This window comes from Tamandua tetradactyla, chromosome 15 (genome assembly GCF_023851605.1).
Source record: "Tamandua tetradactyla isolate mTamTet1 chromosome 15, mTamTet1.pri, whole genome shotgun sequence".
NCBI classification, from domain to species: domain Eukaryota; kingdom Metazoa; phylum Chordata; class Mammalia; order Pilosa; family Myrmecophagidae; genus Tamandua; species Tamandua tetradactyla.
In genome coordinates, this window is record NC_135341.1 from 34,651,483 (window position 1) to 34,673,765 (window position 22,283).

The following is a 22,283-nucleotide window of genomic DNA, read 5'->3' on the forward strand; positions in this document are numbered from 1 at the left end:
ACATGCAGATGGGGATAAGTAATGGCTCTTGTTGAGTACCACGGAAATATTATTTTACAAAGCACTTTATTGAAATTGACATCCTTGATAGCATAGTTTTTTGAGCAGCATTTTTGTTATAAAGAACTGTTAGGCTCCAGAGTTTGAAACCACTTCACCAAAACTGCCAAGAAATTTCCTAGTGTAGAAAGGATTGCCTTTAATGCTTTCCAGCTGCATGGCCTGTAGGGTCCTCAGCATTCTCCTTGATTTCATGAGTGAGAGGAACTGGCATTATTTAAAGCTTTTGTGACTTATGAGATAGAGGTAAAAGGGAGGGGTTTTCAGATGCCTTTCAGATGGATACTTGATACCTGTTTCATTTGTAACATGGATTTTAATGTTTTCTGAAGTGCTGTACTATCTAACTTGTCCACATTGTTAGTCTTTCTTGGTACCAGAGCTGGCAAGTGGTATTAGGTCCTCCAAGCTTTTGTGGTCGCTTTATGTGGGTTTCTTAACAGTGTCTGTTTTTTAATTCCTTTTTTCTGTTTGCTAACTTAGACATGCTCTCCCCCTACTCCTCCACTTGATGCATATTCTTTCCTGCTTTAGCTGCCATGAAATAAGATGTAGTTTATAGACATAGAAAGTGTGGTTGTCAAAGCATTTGTCTGTGCTTTATAATGGTACAGGTAGCTGCAGGCCATCTGGTCCTCCATGGTTTTATTGATCACTACCAGTCTTCAGTTCTGCCTCAGGCTTCTTGGATGTTACATGTTGAACTGTAAATCTGAAGGAAAAAATGGGTTTAAGTTTATCATCAACACCACAATCCCTACTTTCCTCCACCTCTGCTGTTTATGAGGCATTGGGCAGCAGTCTTTAGGTAATGATCACCTGTGTCCAAACCTCCAAAGAAAGGTCCAAAGAGAGACCTCCTGTCTTTGAGGGGGAAGGTCAAGAAAAGGAAAGCAAGGATTTGCCCTAGACACCTCAGGAGCTGAAGGGCTGTTCCCGGGGTTGGATTCATTGTTCCGACAGACACGGAGTGGTAAGAAGCAAAGCACTGCAGGTGGGCAGCTGTGGAAGGAAGGGACCACCATAACGGGACTACAAGTGTTCCTCTCCTCATCCTGTAGCTCCAGGGAGGCTTGGCTTAGGGAAGGGACTGAATCATTCCCCTTCTGTGGTTCTACCTAACTTTACTTTTCAGAGATTTAAAGGAAGGAGATTCAACAGGTTGGTGGTTAGGACTTCTGGTTTTCTGATGCAGGAAGGAAAAACAGAAAGCTGCCTCGTCATGGAGAGGCAGGCTCAACCAGTGGCTCTGGGGCCCAATCCTATAGAAGAGCCTAAAAATTTTCTAGCTCTTACAGGATGAGGTGTCTGGGTAGGTATGTGATGCAAGGGAATTAGCCTGACTCTTTTCGTTGCAATGCTGATACCACAGTTCTTCCGGATTATCCTGTGTGTTTCATGTCTGGAGGACATCCACTAGACAACTGCTTATGCCCTTCCAGCCCTTGGTATTTTGAGTTTTGATTTAGAGATGTTTTAGGTGGTATAACTCCATGTTTAATTAGTTAAGTCTCCTTTGGGACTTTGTTGATTCCTTTGTCTTCCTTGGATCTTGTAGTAGTGTTTGCTTTATTTACTATCTCCAATAGATTTCTCTCCACTGCCTCTTCCTTTGCCAGCTTGTTTTGTTGTTTGTTTTTAATTCATTTCCTTCTGATTTTCATCTGATTTTCATACTAGGGACTTTCTATTTTCATGAGTCATTTGCTATTCAAATTTTTCTCCTAGTCTAGATTTCTGCTCTTAGATCTTCTCAGATGTTCATAATTTATGTGGCTCAGGGATTCAGGTACCCATGACTGGCACCTTTGAATTTGCCTTTTCATCTTAGCAAAATAAACTCAGAAGCTTGAATGGTCAGCCACCACCTGATAAAATGGTCCAGCATAAAGTGCCTGTATATGTGGTTGTTATTTATTTATTTAAACAACATTATTGAAATAGAATTTATATACCATAAAAACAATTGGCTTTTGCCTTAATATTTAAATAAGTCTGGAGATCAAACAGGAAGGAATAAACAGGACTGCTATACCGTTCAATAAAAAACATTCATGGTCTATTTGACAGCCATAAATGTGTTGTTCCTGAGGCTGTGAGTCTGTCCTGCCTTCAGGCATTTTCTGAAAACGGAGATAAGCCAGATATCTATCAATGCTCATGTCAGCCAATGGGATTTTGGTATCTGTGTCGTTTTTAAAAATCAATTTAGTCAACTTTCATGTTAGTTTTCAGGAAAATTAAAAACCCCAAAGACTGATAATTGATCATGGTTCCTAGGTTTTGAAAGCCAGTAAATTTCAACTAATTATAACCTTAAATTTATAAAAGCCTCAACAAGGGAATAATGCTCTCTTTTCTCCACTCTGTTTTGAAACCTGGGACACACGGCATGCTGTGCTTCCTGTGTGTTCTACACTGCCTAGAAGCAGATGGTAAAAATTTTTATTGATTACATACCTACTGCACATTGGTTAGAGCTGAGTGAAATGATGGAGGTCCTTTTTTTCTTACAAATTTAAACTGTGTGTGAGTTAGATTCTGCCAGTGAGGAACAAAAATACAAGTGTTTATGATCCTGAAAATGAACCTATAGCTTTTTTTTTTTGTTTTGTATGCTGGTATGGGGGAGGGTCACATTTGATTCTTTTCCCATGTGACTATCCTGTTATTGCAGCACCGTTTGTTGATTTTTTTTTGGCGGTGCATAGGCTGAACCTGGGTTTCCTGCATGGCAGGCAAGAATTCTACCACTGAACTACTCTTGCCTTCCCCTCACCCCACTGCTGAACCTATAGCTTTTAAGTATAGTTAACATCAGGGACAAGTGTTAAATGGGAAAGTAGAGGTTTACACTTTGCAAAAGATGCCACTTTGGAGTGTTGAGACAGTAGGCTATGGTTTGAATTATCCCTTCTCCCCTCTTTTTTTTTGTAGCTATCCTAGTTTTTGAATGGTCAGAAATTAGGCTCTTTGAGATGTAGTTTTTGGAGAAAATATAGGCTAAAAGCCATTTCTTTTGAAAAAAACAGTTGTGTGAAGATATTCGAATGGCCTAGAAACAAATGCTGTGCTATAATTGAAAGAAAATCTGTCATAAAATGTCTTGAATTATCTACTGGAAAAGCCCATGACAATTTTATTCTGTTTAAATGAGAAGATCAAAGGGAATACCTGGGTTTACCTTTTTGATTCTGTCATTGGGTGTCCGTGAGCAGGAAGTATTATTACAGAAAAATAGAACTTTAGAACTAGAAGGTACTTGAGCAGTGGTTCTTAATTAGGGGTACACTTTGCAATTCCTGGGGAACCTTCCCCAAATCTACCTTCATGAATTTCATCGGTACAGATTTTGATTTTATCAGTCTAAACCCAGGGTGGGATTTAAGTATGTGTGTTTTGAAGAGTTTGCCCAGGTGATTTTGGTAATCATACCTGATTAAGAGCCACCGATTTAATTAAACCACCTCAATTAACAAGAAATTGAGATTTAGAGAAGTTGTCATGTGACAGTTGCCATTGCTTTGATCCAGGAAAGGAGAAGACACTGAGAGTTGGAGAGACTGGAGGCAGCAGGAGGAAGGGGGTGCAGGAGTTGAGGGCAGTGGGTATAAAGAGGAGGGAGCACTAGGAATATCCCAGATTTGTAAGAAATGGCATTTGAATTGATAAGCCATGGAAGTGGAAGCATTGAAAGGTATGTTTGAGATTTTGATCGGGTAATGGGAGAAATATGGATGAGGTGCTAGCTTTCAGGGTGGTTTGAGTTCAGTTTTGGTATTATGGGATTTTAAATTTCTATGGGGCAGCTAGATAGAGCTGTCTAATGAGAACTCAGGGTTTATTATGAATGAGAAGACATATGAAGGCAGAAATAAAAGTGGAGGAACCCTTATGTATAGGGAGGAGAGCCAGAAAACACCAAGGGAGGTTCAGGCTTGCAGCACAGGGATATAAACCCAGGACTGTGTGGTGTCAGTCGCAGCAGAGACACAAGGAGCAAGAGGACTGCAAGAGGCCCCAGGTTGGCTATGCAGAACTTTGTATTCCTTTAGAAGGGTTTCAGTAATCATAGTAAGAAAAATAAACTAATACCTTGGATACTTGGTATATGCCAGGCACTTTCCAAAGAACTTATATATGCATGTGCACACTCCCAACAACAACCCCATGAGGCTAATTTTCCAGGGTCGAGCATAGGGCTAGTGGAGTTTGGATTCACTTGAGGCAGCCTGGCTTCAGAGGACACCCCCTTAACTGCTACGCCATAGAGTGGTATGAGCAGAAGCCAGACTGTCAAGGAAGAAGCGAGAATGAGCAAGTGGCAGCTAAGTGCCTGGAGGTCAGAAGTAGGGTTCAGTCACCCCTTTTCAAAAATCCACAGTTGGGAGGAATTCGAAGCCTTAGAGTAAAATGAAAAGTTGTTAGATTTGGGGGAGCCAAACTCTTTGGATAGAAGGTAGAGCCAGTAGAGAGAGGGTGAAGATGGATGTGGGTGGGTTGAGGATGAGAAAGTTCAACTGAGGTAATAACGTTCTGGGAGGATCAGGGTCCAGAGCAGAAGTGGAAGGCTGCCTTCCTCCTTGGACCAGTGTGAAGTCAGCTTTGCATGTGGAAGGGACCAGGGAGCATGAGATTGGCTCATGCTGGTCACCCTGTTCTCTATAAAGGAGAGGGTTTGGGGGCTTTAGATAATGATGATATCAGCTTAAGTTGGAATGGAGGAAAGAAAAATTTTAGAATACTCCGTGTAGGGAAGTTTATTTGTATTTTAATTTAACAGTCCAACCCTAAAAGAGAAGTCTTAGAGAGTTAAAACAAACAAACCAGTATTCCTGGATCCAAAACATTATCTGAATGTTGATGGAGTTATTCAGGATTTTAGCAAGATTTACTTTTTTTCTTTTTTTGATTAAAAGTATTATGTTTAATCTCCATATATTTGTGTATTTTCCGTTTCATCCTCTGTTATTGATTTCTAGTTTCATTCTCTTATGGTTGGAGAAAATACATTGTATGACTTTAATATTTTTTAATTTCTTGAGACTTGTTTTGTGACTTAATGTATGTGCATTTGAGAAGAATATACATTCTGCTACTATTGGGTGAAATGTTCTTTAGGTGTGACTGGTTTAGTGTACCATTCAAGTCCTATACTTCCCTATTGAGCTTCTAACTAAATGTCCTATTCATTATTGAGAGTGGTATATGAAAGTTTCCTAGTATTAATGTAGAACCATCAGTTTCTTTCTATGAATCTGTTAGTATTTGCTGCATATATTTTGGGGTTCTGCTGTTAGGGCATATATACTTATAGTTATCATATCTTCTTGTTGAATTATTCCCTTTATCAGTATATAAAGCCCATCTTTGTCCCTTGAAACTGTCTTTGGTTTACAGCTGTTTTATCCGATATTAGTATAGCACCTAGCTCTCTTTTGTAATCCATTTACAATTAAAGTCATGACTGATAATACGGACTTTCTTCTGTCATTTTGCTATTTAGTTTTTATATGTGTTGTGCCTTTTTTGTCCCTCACTTCTGCTAAAGCCCAATATATTTATATTTATTTATAAATATAATATAAAATATACATTATTTTATTATATAATTAAATAAATATTTTATATTTAATTTTTTGTATGTACCATATTGAGTGCTTTCACATACCTATCTAGATATACTGTCCATCTGTTTTTCTTGTGGTTCCCATGGGGTTAAAATTCAACATTCCAAATGTATAACAATCATATTTGGTTTGATACCAACTTCAATAGTCTGCACATATACTCTTCCTATGCCCCTCTGACCCCACATTTTTTTGTTATACTTGTTACAACATTCATCTTCATACATTGTACACCCCAAAACATACATTAATCTTTACTTTTTATGATTTGCATAAAGTTAGAAGAAGGTACTTCCTTACTTATAGGAAATTAGAAGAAAGACTAGCATTTATAATCACCCAAAATCTTTAACACAGGTCTTTATTTCTTTATGCTACTTTGAACTACTGTTTAGTGTCCCTTCTTTTCAGTCTGAAGAACTCCCTTTCACCTTTCAGAGCAGGTCTAGTGGTGATGAACTCCCTGAGCTTTTGTTGAACTGAGAATGTTTTAATCTCTCCTTCATTTTTGAAAGAGTCTTTCTGGACCTAAAATTCTAAAGAATGATTTTTAGTTTGTACGTTTTTGCCTACTCATTAACGGGAGCTTTACTCTTTAGATACAGAAGGAGAGGGGCTCATGCCACCAACTAGATGCTTTGAATCGGGAGAAATGCTTCAAAAATAGTCTCCTGGAGTCTCTTGTTGGTCTACCCATAGGATTAGATTCTGCCTGCAGCATTTGGACAGACCTTGTGAGCCCCTGCTTCATAATCCAGTTTTCAAGTTAAAAATTCAGAAAGGAAGTTCATGGCCATAGCCACATGTGGCATGTAATATATGTCAGACCAGCATTGGTCCTTAAATACTGAGTGTTGATGATGAAGTCAGGTGTTCTGCTTGGGAGTCAGCTAGAGGTCTCCTTCATACTCATTTCCCCTCCCCTTCATGATTGCATATGATGTCCTTTCTGGGTGAATAAATATATGGCTGTTTCTTCTCTTACAAGATCAAGTAAAGGTTAGCTTTGTAGGCTGCTGGAAGAATTTGGAATGGTATCTGTAATTCAAAGCTTAGATGTTGGTGTGACTTGTTTTCCAGGATTGCTCTTGATATAGAAGCTTTTTTGTTTATCCGTTCTCTTGGATCATTTCAACTTTGATGATGTTTGTTGTTTAGAAATGAAAGAGGACTGTCTTCGTGGATTTGCCAGCTAAGAGATGCCTGCGTGAACACTTTACTCTGACCTGTTATGTACCCACTCAAATATGGACCTCAGTGTTGTGAAATCTTTAAATTTAAATTTAATATTTGTATTCCCTAAAAGTTTAAGAGACACAGGGTCTTGCATATGCTGTTCTTTAATGTACTAGTTTTTAACTGTGGTACTTTGTTAATGGACTTAGGGGTAATTTTAGTCAAGGCCATGAAAATATGCCTGGGAAAAAGAGACAAAAGTTGTAATCTGGTAAGTGATGGATTATTTTCCCTGAATTTTGACTCCTTCCCTTTCCCCAATTATTTGTATGAACTGATGTGCTTAGTAGGGGTTCAGAGCTTGTCTGTGCCTCAGTTTATCATTGCTGTCTCCAGGCACTCAGTTCCTGTCAGGTGGGTGAATATTTAGTAGCTGCCGATCCTTTGGCCTCTGGAGGCAATGTGTGGGCCAGATTGTGTAGAACAGTTGTCTCAGTGTGTGCATTCACACACACACACATTCTCTCTCTCACACACACACATACACATGTACACGTACACGTACAATGTAGTATAGACCATCTACACACTTGTGCAAACATTATGATTACTGGATATGTAAAGGGTTATTTTTCCCATGTAGCTGCCAGAAATTGTTGCAAAATTTTCAAGTCATCATTTAAAACTGAATATCAGAAAGTCTGTAATGGTGATTCCAGCTTTATCAAAAATCCACAGAGCAGAGCTTATTCTGTTGAATGCGCCTGGTTTACATTAGAGCTAGTGAATACCAGTGACTGAGGAATCACAAAATACTTGTATTTTAAGTGATTGGCACAGTAACACCTTTATTTTTTGGCTTATGTTGGAGGACTTATTTTGTCTTGACTTTCATTAGGCCAGTGTATTAAGTGAATTTTATCTTTTTTATCATCTTAGGAATTGGAATTCTTTTTATGTTGGCAAGACTGACAGTTGATGTTTGAGCAGAAAGATAAGTGACTGTGGGTCGCTTTTACCTGGGAACTCCTCTCATCCTTATCAGAGCACAAGGTGTCTTTGTGTACTTCTTCCATTTTCTGAGAAACAGTTTAGATTCCAGTGCCAAATTGACATCTGTGGCAGATGCCACAATATATCATTTTCAAAGCCCACAGTAACTAGAACAAAGTATTTCAGTGGTTTTCTGATAGTTTTCCTGTCTTTGGGAAGTTCTCTTAAGAAGGAAGGATTGATGATATCTCTAGCATACCTTTATATATTTTTTGGCTTGGAACTGAAAATATGGTTATCTATTAATGTTCTGAATTTAAAAGTTTTATTTGGTCACGATGTTCATATTGTGAGAAGCTTATGATAGTGCCGCTGGGGGGTTACCCACGTTCTTGGTTACATGATCAAGGGCAAGGGCTGGAAGGGCTTAGGAGCTTTTGCTGAAGTATTGCCTTTAATGATATAACTGATTTCACTTGCTTTGATTGATGCAAGAAAGATGGATCCCTGGATTTATTGTTATTTCATTAGGAGCCTAGATATTGATGACAGAGGCCTGTGTGAAGTGAGTTGTCTTTCTTTGGACAAGGGCTAGGTGGCCAGTAATGCCTTTGTGGAGTCATCAGTCATCCTTGTCTGAGGGGTGCTTTGAGTGTCTTGGAGTACATGTGAGTACCTGTCTTGGCCATTGCTCACAAGTCCAGCAGGCCCCTGAAGTCTTTGCTGACCCTGGGTTACCACCCTCTGCTGATAGTTTCCTCCCCTGTCCCTTTGGGAAAGACTCACCATGGCCTGTGTAGATTAGGCTTCCCTATTTTCCCTAATGGACCTCACGTTGTCTTACCAGGAAGAGGAAGAACAGGAGGAAGAAGATGATGATGATGATGATGATGACACGGATGATCTAGATGAACTTGACACTGACCAGTTGCTGGAGGCGGAGTTGGAGGAAGATGACAACAATGAGAATGCAGGGGAGGATGGGGACAATGACTTCTCTCCCTCTGATGAGGAGCTGGCAAACCTGCTAGAGGAGGGAGAGGACGGGGAGGATGAAGACTCTGATGCAGACGAAGAAGTGGAACTGATTCTGGGGGACAGTAAGTATAGGGTGAACCATCAGGCTAAGCCTTGACAGCCCAGGAAAAGGTCCCTTTTCTTGTGCTAGCCTGACCTAGAGGGCAGAGCCACACCAGGATCCCCATGTCCCATGCAGGGACCCCCTACTCCTTGTCCCTGGAGGAAAAGCAGGTCCATGTCTTTGATCCTCTGCTTCCCCCCCGCCCCCTCAGATTGTGCAACCAAATGGCTCTCAGCTCTTATCTTTAGAGTAGAGCAAGCAAACTATTTCTGTATAGGGCCAGAGAGTAAATATTTTAGGCTTTGCCGGCCATAGGTTTTCTGTCCTAGCTATTGTAGCATGAGACCAGCCACCTACAATAGTGAACAAATAGGTGAGTCTGTGTTTCAGTGAAACTTCATTTATCAAAACAGATGGTGGGCTGGATTTGGCTGGAGGTAGGAGGTGGGGGCTGTTTTTTGTCAACCCCTGTTTTAGAGGATCAACCTTAGAAGATGAAACTGCAATTCTTCCCTGAGGGGCAGTATTGAAATCAGAAGCAGCCCCTCCTGGTTGTTGTGTCTATTCCCTTCTAAAGATACATAGAGATAAAGTCCCTCTGGTGGAGGAGTCCTTTTCTTTCCTGTCTGCTTTTGGCTAGCTCCTCTTAAAGGCCAGATGACAAGTGCTTCTGTTTGACTTCTGTTTTATTCACTTCCTTATTTTTTTCTCTTATTCTAAGTTATGAAGAACAAGCCTTCAATCTTCCTAGTAATATCCTGTTAGTACAGGTTTAGGAAGTCAGGTTATCCACTGACTATGCTATTGAATCCTGAATAAACCAGCAAGTAGGCCTGAGAGTCCTCTAGCTCTGCAGTAGTACTCTGCATGACTCAAGAGGACCTGTCCTGTAGCAGCCCTGTGAGGTGTGTCATGTAGCTGATCCAGCCAGCACCCAGCAACCATAGTGGGCTCTGGGTCTTATCTAGTAGCCATGTTACTTGTGGCTATTTAAATTTAAATTAGTTGAATTAAAAATTTGGTTCTTCATCTTCATGTCTACACTTTAAGTGCCCAGTAGCCAATGTATCTACTATATCAAACAGGACAGATATAGAACATTTCCATCATTATAGAAAATTCTGTCATGCTGGTTTGGCCTAGCAAATGCCAAGTCGCTCCATCATAGATGCTTGGTTTTTATTACGATTGGCGTTTGGTGATGGGTGAAAGGGTTTGTGTGTGTATGTATTGGGTGAAGGTGGATGGTGGTACATATTTAAGATAAATAAGAGATTCTCCTATTCCATAGACCTGAATACATTTTCTTCAAGATAAATTTTCTGCATGCTTCCATCTCTCAAGATTTTCAAAGCTAGCTTGCTTAGGGGAGACTGACTTTCAAGAGCAGTCCTCGTACCACAGCTGATTTTTGAACCTACTGTCTGGGGCAGTGGGGAGGGCCTTCCATTTGCCCATCTGCTGTGGATCATCTGGAGGCTGAGGTGAATTAAGAGTAAGATATGTCTTCTTCCAGGCCATGGTCAGAGAGCTGGATGAGAGGGATTAAGGGGCAGAGGCCACATGACAGTATTGGTGGGAATAAAAAGGCAAGTTTTACTCAACTTGTGCCCCATGACTCACTATTGACATTTGAAAGTGAGTCATAGGACACAAGTTAATACCTCCTTTACATTATAGGTAGTTAATAAGGCAGGTTAGAGAGGCAGCAACCAGCAGTCTAGCTTGTGGTGGTCTCCCCTAACATAGGAGAGTAACACTTCAATTTGAATATGAAGCCATCCAGTTCAGATTTGGCCTGAGAATTATTACTTCCTCTTCAGCCTTCAACTGTTTAGCTTAGGACATTCCTTCTTTCAAGCCTAAGAAATCAACTGGAAAACTGTAATTCTATCAATTATGAGAATGCTGTTAAACTTAGGTGGGTCTATTTATAATGTGAAAATGCCATAATAGATGACAACTTTGAGGACATGTTAGCTTGGACTCTGGAATTTAAGTGGAGACAGAGAGGTAGCATTTGCATTGTTAGTGCCATCGTTCTTTGTATTTCATAGGGGATGACAGCAGCTTTCAGTAGAGCAGACAGAGAACATTTTCTACACCTTTGGTTTGCTAATATTTTGCCTCACTAATCCTTTAGAGCAGAAGCTCTTAACCTTTTTAGGGTTATGGAGCCCTTTTGGTGTATGTTGAATGCCATCGAGAATATAGAAAACCACACCAGTGTGCCTCTGCATGATTTTGCTTAGGTCCTGGATCTCCCAGGGGCCCGTGGATTACATGCAGAACCCCAGCCCTAGGAAGAGAATAACCTGGACTCTTAAGTGTTTGTGTTTCTCTGCTCCAGTCAGTTCTAAAAACCTGTATTTTGTACCAGCAACAGGTTACATGCTGCAGGGATTGGCTGTATGAATCTAGAGTGCTTTTGCCTTAGGTGGAAGGCCTTCCAGAAGGGGGTCCAAATCAGGGTCTGGGATTGGGCCTCTTGAGCATTTGAAGGATGACCAAAGGCTAAGGATGGTAGAGAAAGAAGGGCCACCACCTGATCATGGAGAGGGGATATCAGGAACCAAGTCTTGAAGGCTTTTTCTAGCTCCAAGCCTGACAATTATTTGCTTAAAGCTTGCACGGTGATCCTTATTAAGCTGCATGTGATCTACAGCTCAGTTCTTAAGAGCTGATGGTCAGGCACGTCTGGGGCAAGAGGTTCTGGCATTGTTGGCCCATTCTTGAGCATCTAGGGCTTGGCCATAGGCAGCAGTCGAGCCTGACATGTGGGCCCAGTATCTCGTGTTGTGCCTTGCCCTGGGGGAGGAGGCCCTTCCCTTCCCTGCTGTCACTTCCTCCTGGTGTTCTTGGTGCAAGGAAGCTGTTGAGGGTTACGCTTTCTTTCAGCTGTGTCAGATATTAGTTCTTGGATTTTTCCATGCTGTTTTCTCACCTGCCACCAGTAGTCAGGCCCTGCTTGTGCCCATTTTGTCCCAGAAACAGTTGTTTTCCAACCATCTCTTTTGCTTATATTCAGGACTTTTTGTACCCCTGCCATGCTTTTCTTGGTTTTATCTTCCCACGTCAGTTTTCTTCCTAAAGAAGTACATTATAGTGATGAAGGAAGATTTGGGAACATGCTTCATTCTTCCTCAGCTTCCCTAGGAATTGATTCTTTTGGGTACCTGGGAAAGGCTCACAAGGGATTCTTTAGTCGGTGTGGCTGCCTCTCTCCACATGGGAGCACTATGGGTGTTTGCTTAGGGTCTGTCATCCCACTTCCCTGTCCCCCGGGACCTTGTTAAAAAAAATCCAGTTTCAATTTCCTGTGCTCTGGGTAATCAAAATGTATACTGCAGCCTTTCCCTTTTCTTTCACTCAGCAAATATTGGAGTCCTTATTATGAGCTAGGTATCACATTTCTCTCCAGTTTTGATGAGCCAAAAACATGATGCATCTCTTTCATTTTGAGGGCTCTTTTTGGCTACCACCTTGTTTCACCCCCTAAGAGATTGTTGATGTGGTCTGTTCCTTTCCCAGAAGGAAAATGATCAAGCAGGGGACTCCTTGTGTGTCAGACAGTGTGCTACAGGGGCTTCCTCCTGACCTCCCACCTTGACTTTTTCCACAGATCCTTTTGGATATTGCTGCAAGCTGGCCTGTACCTTTCTGGAAATGTTTTCCCTGTAGATTATATTAAAAAATTTCACAGGAATGAACCTAGGTTGACTGACTACATTTCTTCACAAGGTCTTCATAGACTGGAGAAGAAAGTGCCTAAGGAGTTTAAGAAAAGCCACATCTTTTACTCGTTTGAGCTTGCCTTTTCAGTAGTTCTGTGGGGACAGGCAGGTCTGTGCCAGTCCTTAAAGGACTCAAGAGGCCAAGGGCCATGGTAGCTCATTCAAGTCTCCTCTCAGCCCTGTCCCTTTTAGCCATTCAAAGTACCATATGTGAAAGCTTCCAGGATAGGCTATCCGAACTCTTTCAGGGTCTCCCAGGCAAGAAGAGCCTCTCTGGGAAGCAGAGGGCTCTGTGTCCAGACCCTCTGAAAGGTAAGAGACCTGGAGCAAGAGGTCCCACGGGCAACCTCCGTTGCCAGCAACAATTGTATTCTCTAGAGTCAGCTCCAAGGAGTTAATTGTGTTTTCTTCTTTCTGGAAACTGGTAATGAACCTTGTTCAGGCTTCAATGTCTGCAGGTGTTTCCTTCCTGAAAGCTTCCTAGAAGCCCTAGTGTATAATCTAGTTTCTCCCTTTACTTACCTTTCCAGCTGACAGCTCCGACAACTCTGATTTGGAAGATGACATCATCTTATCTTTGAATGAATGAGGAGACAGCACAATGTATATGAAGAGATTCTTGGCAGGCGGGAAACTGAGTCAAGTGAAGTCAGAACACCTCCCCTTACTTTTCCCCTGGGACTGTCTTTTAAGGAACTGCATGCCCTGAATTCAGAGGATTATGGCTCAGAGAGTCTCATTTGAATTTGAGGGTCCTTCCAAAAACTTAACAACTGCAAAAGGACAACAGGGGTTAGGCCCTGTCCTGCTTTTCCCCCTTTTAGGATGGACCTATCTTTCCTCAAGGGGAAAACAAAACAAAACATGTCTCTGGGGCTATTTCACAATATATTTTCTTTGTAAAATGTTCTTTACTTAAAGAACAAGAAATAGTTTTTTATAAAATGTAAAACAAAACAAAATAAAAAAAAAACCCACACATGCGCACACACACACAAACACAAACAAATCACCAGGCATTTATAACTGAGGGTATGAACTTATATCTACCAGGTCTCTTGTCCCTGCTCTTCATTTTCTATGCAAGAAAATGATGTCTAAAGAACAAATAGAGGCGTTTTTACATACATATTTAAATGAAAAGGAAAATCGTGGTTTCTTAAATTGATAAGGATTAAGAATATTTTATTATAAAAATAATATATGATTTTTTAACCTGTTTTGTTGCCTCACATGCAGTCAGGTTAATTTGTTTTCCTTCATGCTAGAGGTGGGGAGGAAGGCACTGCTGTTTGCTGAGTAAAATGCATAAATTCGCCCACCTTCTTGGTTTGGGGACAGCAAGGTCATTGTGGATACTGGTTTTGTGGAGTTGAGGGAACTTAGGATATAAGTTCACTCCCTCTCTATTTTTCTTTGTGATTCAGTTTTTCAAAGATCTTTTTCTTTTCTTCCCTTTCTCCCCAATATGGAAATTACAAATCAAAGGCCTTTTTTCTTTAAAGTGTATTTATTTAAAAAAAAAATACAAAATAAACTACAAGTCTGTCTTTGTTTATGGCCTTTCCCTGTTCTCTTTTATGAAGGTGGGGAGGGGGGGTACCTTTCCATGCAGCTTCCAGGAGACAGTAGAGAAGACCCATGCTGAGTGGGGCAGACTAGTGAGATTAGGACACGTTCTGCCCAAATAAAGCACTCTTGGGAGAAAAGCAGCTCAGTGTCTCACCTGGCCTGTGGCTCCTCCTCAGGGGCGGTGGACGAGTCCCATGTGGAGGGAAGTGCTCAGAGAATTGACCACTGTGGACATCTTTTTCTAGCCCCACTGAGTCAGGAAGGCAGCTCCTGAGTGCAGATTTGGCAGAGCTGGAAAGGCGTGGGGCCTGGGGAAGTTTGGGAGGAAAAGATGTGGCAAAATAAGGAGTGGACGGCATTTGGGCTAGTCTTGTAGTTAGGGCAACTGTCAGGACTGTTCCCTAAAAAGGACTGTGACATTGGACCTAAGCAGCTTTCCGTTTCAGACAGTTCAGGGACAGCTAGGGCAGCTAGGGCTGGCTTAGGCTGGGTTTCAGAAAGGGTCCTCAGAGGCTCTAAAACTGGCCCAGAGTTAACACCAGCTCCGACCTATTCCCTAACCACCCCCTTCCCTCTGACACATTCTTCCTTTGATTTTGCCCAAGTAATAGCTTCTCTGTTTCTATTATTATAGCTAAAGAGATTTTTTTCCATTTCCTGAGAGAAGTGGGGGAAAAGTTTGGTGATTGTGAAGGAAGCAAGACAAGACAGCTAAAATTCTCCAGGGGCTGGTAAAGCTCTGCCGTGCTCAGGAACACCATAAAATTTTGGTCCTACACACCGAAGTGGTCCTGTGCCACACACATCTACCTCTGGGTCCTTTAGAGAGTCCAGAGGTCTCAGCTCATATTCAACTTGCTTCATGCCTCAGCTTAAATGGGTAACACCTAACCAGTGGACTAGTCTGACTGCTAGTACCAAATGCATTAGAAGAAAGGTTAAAAGTCAAGAAGTAATAAAAACACTACTACTACTAAAGTCATTAACCCAGCTGAGCCACTGCCTCCCTGAACGCCACCAGGAGCTCTTGGGAGCACCCACAGGTCTCTAAAGTGGAGACCAGGATCTTCAAGAGGAAAGCAGAATTCTGGTTGACTTGACAACACACCCCTAGGAACGTGCCCTAAGAGGCCAAGGGAACGTCCAACCCTCTTCCTTATTCTACCAAGGCTCCAAATCTGAGTCACTCAGGAGGAAATGTAGAATGGTAGCAAACCACCATCACAGCAATTTTGCCTTCTAGTGCTTTGGGCCTTTCAATACCTCAAATGGGAGCTGAACCCCAGGTAGAGGCACTAATACTTGGCAATCTGGGGGCAACCAGGGTCTCCACCATTTGATCACCCTCTCATTTGTGCTGGCCAAGGCTTTTCTGAGAGAAAGGCATAGAATCTGCTGTGTTTTAAAGAGTTGAAAGAAGCGGTTGAGAAGATGGGGTCCAGGGAAGAGGAGGAAGATTATACAGTGCCATGTGCCTCCAGACCAGAACTCTGCAGTTCTTGTTGGGGCCAGAGGGTACCCACCCTTGACAAGGCAAACACAGAAGTGTCTTCTCCAACCAGCTTATCTAGTGTCTGTTACTGTTTACTTGGTTCTGTCTGGGAAAGCTGGCAGGTGTATTGTCCTGGGTTCTGAGCACCCACCCTATGAAGGAAGACAGGAAGCCTGGAGAAGTTTGAGACTTAGCATGCGAAGATGGCATGTGACCAGGGCATTTGTTGAAGATTGTAGGAAACCCTCAATGTACCTTCAAACCATCTCCCACCCCATCTGCTCCAAAGCAAATAGCACTAGTAACCCCGGAGGAGTGTAGGTGTGCCCTGCCAGGCCGCCATGGGTCTAGATCCCTTGCAGCTGCGGCCACAAGCAAATCAACACGTTGTTTCCTGGTGTTAATGTTTTCTAAACATGCTTGTTCACTCATGAGCACTGGCTAAAGTTCTGAGAGGAGTACTTCTCCAGTCCCAGACTGTTATTCCAAATCTCCAAGATCTCTAAAAGACAACTCACTCCCACTGCCGTTGTGGTCAGGCATGGATTCTCCAGGCAGTCTGCACTGAGCAGCCTCCAGCTCATCATGTGCTCTCAAAACAGCTGATCATCTGTGCCATCTCATACCAGCTGGGGGAGTGAACCAGACTTGGAGAGGGTGGCATGGCTGGCAGAACCTGGAGTTCCTGGCGAGTTGGGGGTTGCTTAAAACACTCAACAAGCAGGGGCCTGTTTCTCTTGCTGGAACCTCCACTCTCTTCAGCCCTGTTATCCTTTTGGAACAGTCCAGCAGCCACACAAACAGCCTGAAGAATGGTATTAGGGATGGGCTATATGGCGAGTCCTGCTGTGTGGCTCTGGTCCCTGACATTGCTGACCTCGATTCCTGCCAGTGCTGGCCCAGACCACCTTACCAGGGATAAGTGAGGGAAAAACTTAGGACTCCTTTAAGCCACCTTTCCCTCCCAGCTAAAGGATACCTCCACATTCCTCCTCGGCATGCCTGAATAGCTTCAAACTAGCAGTGTTCAACACCTCAGCAACTGTGACCTCAATTCCCCACAGTGAATCCCTGTTTTCCAGTGGTCCCAGCCTTCTCGATATCATGGCAAGAGGCCTTGGAATGTGTGCTTACCTTGCACCTGGGAAACTGCTATCGTCTTAGTTATCTTGGGCATCTTCCTAGCCCACTTCATTCCCCTGCGACATCGCAAAAGTACTACAGTTCCAGGGATTCAGTGCCCGCCACAGAGCTTTAATTACGGCTGTGGACAAAGGCCCACCCAACTGATACGTCAGGCCCCAACTGATATGTTAGGCCTAAACAAAGAGCCAAAATTCACCAACACATGGATAAGGGGATTCAAGAATTAACCAAGGAAGGCTGCCCCACCCTCCACTCCAGTACTGGTCTTCAGTGTCCCTGGGAATCTGAGGCAGCTTTGTTTCCCACACTGGCCATCCCTGGGCTGAATAAGGCTAGAAGGAAGGTCACCCAAAGGGGGTGCTCTGGGTAGACTGGTGACACCAAGACCCCTTGACATCAATATTGCACCGCTCCTCTCCCTTGACTGCAAGAAAACACAACCATTAACAACTACCTGCTTTCTAACAAGCCTTAAGATTGAGCACTTTGTGTGACAGCTACAGTTCAACCTGACAGACACCCAGTTTAGGGCAGGAGAGAACAAAACAAAACAAAACTACGAGGAGCTATTGGTTACAAACCTCAGTCTCACTCCCTTCCTCTGCATGGTTGGTGTGGTGGGGTCCACAGCCCAAACTGAAGCCCTGCTGCCCACAGCCAAGATGAAAAGGAAGTGTGAGTATAGTCCTGCTCAGCCTGAAGAGCCAAGGGGCAGAGAGCCGCAGACACAGCAGGACTTTTTGATATGGTGGTGCTGGAAAGATGCTGTAGGGCATTGTATGCACACAGTGGGGAAGAAGTCTTCCCTTCATTGAGAAAAAACTTGATTAAACCAGGACTTTGGACAGGATTAAAAATCCATCCTCTGACAAAGGTTTTACTGACAACTTTCCATACAGTTAGTCAAAAAATAAAAAATACAGAACACAGTAGACAGTATCTAGTACACTAGAAATCAATGTTAACAGGAGTTACTTTGCATGACTGTTAAAAAAAGAAAAACCCAAAACCTAACAACTTAGTTTTGGTTGTGGACAGGACTTCTGGTCCCCCACCAAGTGAACCAAAATAACCCAGCAGGAGAATTCAAACCTAGGGTATAGGATAGGGAGGGCATCAGATTTTAAAATAATTGCTTTTGTGATGCAAAGAAACATGGAGTAAGGAAAGACAGGTGTGAGCTAGGCAGTGTCTCTTACGATGACTATCACCATGTGCTCTTCTTCTAGCTTGCCCAGGGTCCTCAGTGCTGACTGGAGGTACTGCTGTGAGAAGTCGCAGGGTGGGAAGGCATAGAGCATGCCTGTGCTGTCTCTGCCCTTGGACCCACCCACTGGCAGACTGATCACCCCTGCGGCCTGCTTCTGTTTCAAGTAGGAGACCAGGTTCCTGAGAAGCCGCCTCTGTAGGCCTGGCTCCACAGTAGGCATCCCCTCAGTGCCAGGCACACTGGGGGTCGCCTGGGTGGCTAGGAGCACTGCGTAGCCACTGGGGCTCCCCTGCTTGATGCGTCGTGTGACCTCATCGAGTTTGGGCTGGTCCAGTCGAAGGCGCTGGGCAATCTTCAGCTGGGTGAGCTTACTCCCCGAGGTGTGGTCTTTGAGGAGACCGCTGATAACCCCCTGGTCCCCTTCTAGGATGTGCATAGATGTCGGGAAGCAGCTGTTTTTCAACACAAGAAGCCCGTTCCATCCCAGCTGTAGTGTCTGGGCATACTCTGAAAGATTCTTTAGCTTTTTGGTCTCATGTTTTGGCTCTTCAAGCAGCTTGGGTTCAGCCTCAGTGGTCCGATGATTGCGCTCACCATCTCTCATCTTCTTCCCATGGGTAGAGTCTGGAGCTTCATGGTGGTGGTGGTGGCTCCGCTCCTCAGCCCCATGTCTGCTATTACTGAGGGAGTTGCTGCTTGACTCCTTGGTCCCTTCACTAGAGTGGTTCTCCTTGCGGCTGCGCTCAGGGGTGCGGTCAGAGCCTCGCTCTAACTGCTGCCCACCACCCTTGGTCCTGTTACGTTCCTCGTAGGGGGAGTGGGTCGTCCGTCCACGGTCACTAGAAAGGCTCCTCCGCTTCCGCCTCTCTTCCCAGGAGGGCTTGGGTAGGCCACGGTCCCCATCTCCCCCCCAGCGCTCCCCACTCCGGCTGCGCACTGAGCGACTGTAGCCCTCTAGGCTGTTCCGGCGGTCAGAGCTTTTATTGGGGCTGGTCCAGTCCCCTTCCAAGAAGGTCCGGTCTCTGTCTGAGTACAGGAGGTGTGGGGGGGTCCTATCCCGCACCCTCAAGTCAGCATCCAGGTTTCGGTGCCTGGTGTATCCATCTGGGAGTAGCTCATAATGCACAGGGAGGGGTGAGGGCTGGTACTGCTGAGGATACCGAGTCTCCTCTGCTTTGGCAAAATCCACCCGGAGTCTGCGGTCTGGACCACCCAAGGGAAAGCCCCTCATTTTAGCACAGGCTGCCTGAGCTGCATCCAAGCTCTCATACTGGATATAGGCAAAGCTGTCTCCTTTGACGTGATCAATGGTCCTTATGCTCCCAAAGCGGTCAAACTCTCGGGCCAGGGCTGCCAATGAAGTGTTAGGTCCCAGACCACCCACCCACAGGCGAGTGGTGGGGTTGGCCTTGCCATAGCCTATCTTGATAGGGTTGCGGCCAATCACACGACCCGACATGGCCACCTTAGCCCTGTGGGCCATGTCCAGATTCTGGAACTTGAGGAAGGCATAGGCACCGCCCTGGCCACGCGCAGGCCTCTTGATGACCACCTCCTCAATGATACCATACTTCTCGAAAGCCCGTCGCAGCTCCACCTCAGAAACGCTGTGATCCAAGTTCCCGATGAAGAGATTGCGCGTGGCCCGCTGGTCGTCCTCGGGCATCAGGTCCTCCTCGCACACGGCCGGGTAGCCGTAAGGCCGTCCACGGTCGTCATACAGCCCGTAGTAGTCCAGGGCCCGCTCTCGGGAGAGTCCCACAGCAGCAGCTGTAGCAGCATCCAGGGCGAAAGCTGCAGCGGCGTGGCGGGCACGGGGTTCCCGAAGTGGCGGGGCAGCAACCGGGGACAGGGAGCGTTGCTTGTACTGGTAGCCGCCATGCAGAGGAAGGTAGCTGAGCGGGTCAGTGGGTGCGGGCGGCCCTGGGGGCGGTGTAGAGGCGGCGGCGCTGCTGCTGCTACTTCGCCGGCTGCTCCCCCCGCCACCACCGCCGCCGCGCAGATACACCGGCTCTACCTTGAGCGGACGGTCGTAAAGCAGCAGCTGACGGGCCAGGGCGTGCTGGCGGGCCTCTCGAGCGTCCTGCGGGTGCCGAAAGTTCACATAGGCCACCCGGCCCAACTCGGGCGTGTGTGACAGGCGGAGGCTGATCTCGCCAAAGCGCTTAAACTGATGAAAAAGCCGGTCCTCGAGGTGCTCTGCGGGCAGCGCGGGGCTTAGACTGCTGATGAGCAGTGTCTTGTACTCGGGTGCGGCCGCCGAAGAACCAGGGCCTGGGGGCTCGGCCCCAGGTGGCGGCGGAGGCGGCGGCAGCGGGGACGCGCGGGGGGATGCGCCTGAGGCACCCGGGTCCCCCGAGGCCTTGCCGCCGCGTACCCCGCTGCCGGCGCCGGAGCCTGAGGAGCGGCCACTGCTCGCACGGTGATTCGCGTCCCCGGCGCCGCGGCTGTCACGATGTCCACCCCCGCCTCCTCCACTGCCGCGGGGCTTATCGCGAACCCTTGCTGGAACAGGGTGCTTGGCGCCGCCCGAGGCCTTGTGCGCCGCTCGCCGCCCGCCCGCCTCCGCCTCCCGCTCGCGCTCCCGCGGCCGCTTGGCCGACGAAGACGAGCCGCGCCCGCCGGGGCTCGAGTCTCGCTCACTCTGCCGCTTCATGGCGCCGGCACGGCGGGCGGGCGGGCGGCCCGCTGGCTCCTCACAGCGGCGGCGGCGGCGGCCGAGGAGGCAGCGCCCCCGGCGCCGCCATCTTGGACAAAAGGACTCGGCGCGGCGGTGGCGGCGGGGTGGGGCGGGAGCGGCGCCGAGGGGCTGGCGGTTGCGTCATCAGACCGCGCCACGTGACCCCGCGGCGGCTGGCGCTGTTCGTACCATGTGACCCCGAGGCCCGTGGGCAAACGGGGCTCGGCCAGGGGTTTGGCGCCACCGCGCGGCCGGCGGGGCCGCGGACTGGTGCTGCATGGAGCGGTCGTTCTCGCAAGAGTCGGGATCGCTGGCTTGTGCCACCTCCGACCCCTAAGGCGGGCTTCCGGACCACCTTTGCCATCCCAGGTCTGACCTTTTCCCTTTTTGCCAACGCGGGTGCCCGCGCTCATTGGAGCATGAGTGGCAGCTTCTGTGGGCGCCGGGGCCCGGAGCCGTGACCCAGGGGCTTCTTTCTGGTACTAGGTATGGGGCTGCCCCCAGTCCCCGTCAGTTTCTCCCGCTCTGAGGTTGACAGCTCCAAGGACAGGCGCAGGCCCCTCACCAGGGCCCATGGCCCACATTCCAGGCATCCTCCGCATTCAGGCTCATCTGCAGGCGTCCCTGGAAAGGCCACTGAGTCATAGTTTGGCATGCTGAAGGCAAAACCTGAGTTCAGGCACAAACCGAACACCACAAAACTGTAGTTTACGGAATTGGAATAGGTTCCTTCGCACCAGTGGGCCCTATTCACTTGCTATGAGTATATGGGCAGAGCTCAGAGCAAGGAATAGTCTCTGTCATGAAGCCCAACTCGCAGGTAGTACCAGCAGTTACCAGAGTCCGCTGTGCTGAGCTCTTGTGGGCCAGTGTCCTGCTCACCTCCAAAGGCAGGGCCCTTGGCTCCATCCCCCGGCAACTCCTGCCCAGGTGCCCAAGCCCAAGCTCACCAGGGAGAGTTGCAGGAACCATCCTAGGACTTGATCTAGTCCTGGTCACAAAAACTGAAGAGTGTACCCCAGCCGTACCTTCCTCCCCCAAGCAGAAAGCAGTTTCTGGAGCTAGTAAGGGGAAAAGCCTTGGAAGAAAACAACTTTCAAAGTTGCATTATCAACCCTCTCCACAAAAACCCTGGACCTTGTGGGGTCAGATCTGAAGTCCCCACCTAGTTGGGCTCAGCTTTCCCTGTGGCCTGAAGGCCACGGGAACATGTCAGAGCTGGGATGGTGAGCTGAGACAGGTTCACTTCACAAGTCCAATGGTTCCAGCCATGACTTTGCTGGCACGTCTGGGTCTCAGACACTCTATGCTAGTCAGATCTGAACAGCTCATCTAATTCCTTTAAACAGGGAGGTGCTGGCCCTGAGAAGTGGTACAACATTCTTGCCTTCCTTTCACATGTGGCACTGCAGAGCTACAAAATGTGACTGTCCAGCAACAGCGGGCCCCATAGTGGGCTGTAAATTCCCTGACAAGCAAACTGAACTTAGGAATTACACAAAAGATGTG

The 22,283-nt window shown here is 46.1% G+C and overlaps 2 protein-coding genes across 10 annotated transcripts in view; one reads left to right on the forward strand and one right to left on the reverse strand.

The window, feature by feature from the left end:
- The window catches only part of DCAF1 (DDB1 and CUL4 associated factor 1), an 82,569-nt gene extending 69,179 nt beyond the window's left edge, over nucleotides 1-13,390 (forward strand). For all 9 annotated transcript variants that reach the window (XM_077129136.1, XM_077129133.1, XM_077129139.1 and 6 more), the window contains 2 exons: nucleotides 8,707-8,959; nucleotides 13,205-13,390. In XM_077129136.1, coding sequence (XP_076985251.1) covers nucleotides 8,707-8,959; nucleotides 13,205-13,263 — 312 coding nt within the window. In that variant the 3' untranslated portion in view covers nucleotides 13,264-13,390. The remainder of the gene's footprint in view (nucleotides 1-8,706; nucleotides 8,960-13,204) is intronic.
- A 4,344-nt stretch (nucleotides 13,391-17,734) lies between these two features.
- Nucleotides 17,735-20,773, reverse strand: RBM15B (RNA binding motif protein 15B). The gene has a single exon (XM_077129157.1). It carries the CDS (start codon nucleotides 20,748-20,750, stop codon nucleotides 18,066-18,068), a length of 2,685 nt encoding a protein of 894 aa, XP_076985272.1. The 5' UTR covers nucleotides 20,751-20,773; the 3' UTR covers nucleotides 17,735-18,065.
- Nucleotides 20,774-22,283: the final 1,510 nt, after the last annotated feature.

Excerpts from the sequence above, each read along its gene's own strand:
- RBM15B (XM_077129157.1), bottom strand. The coding sequence starts at position 20,750 with ATGAAGCGGCAGAGTGAGCGAGACTCGAGCCCCGGCGGGCGCGGCTCG.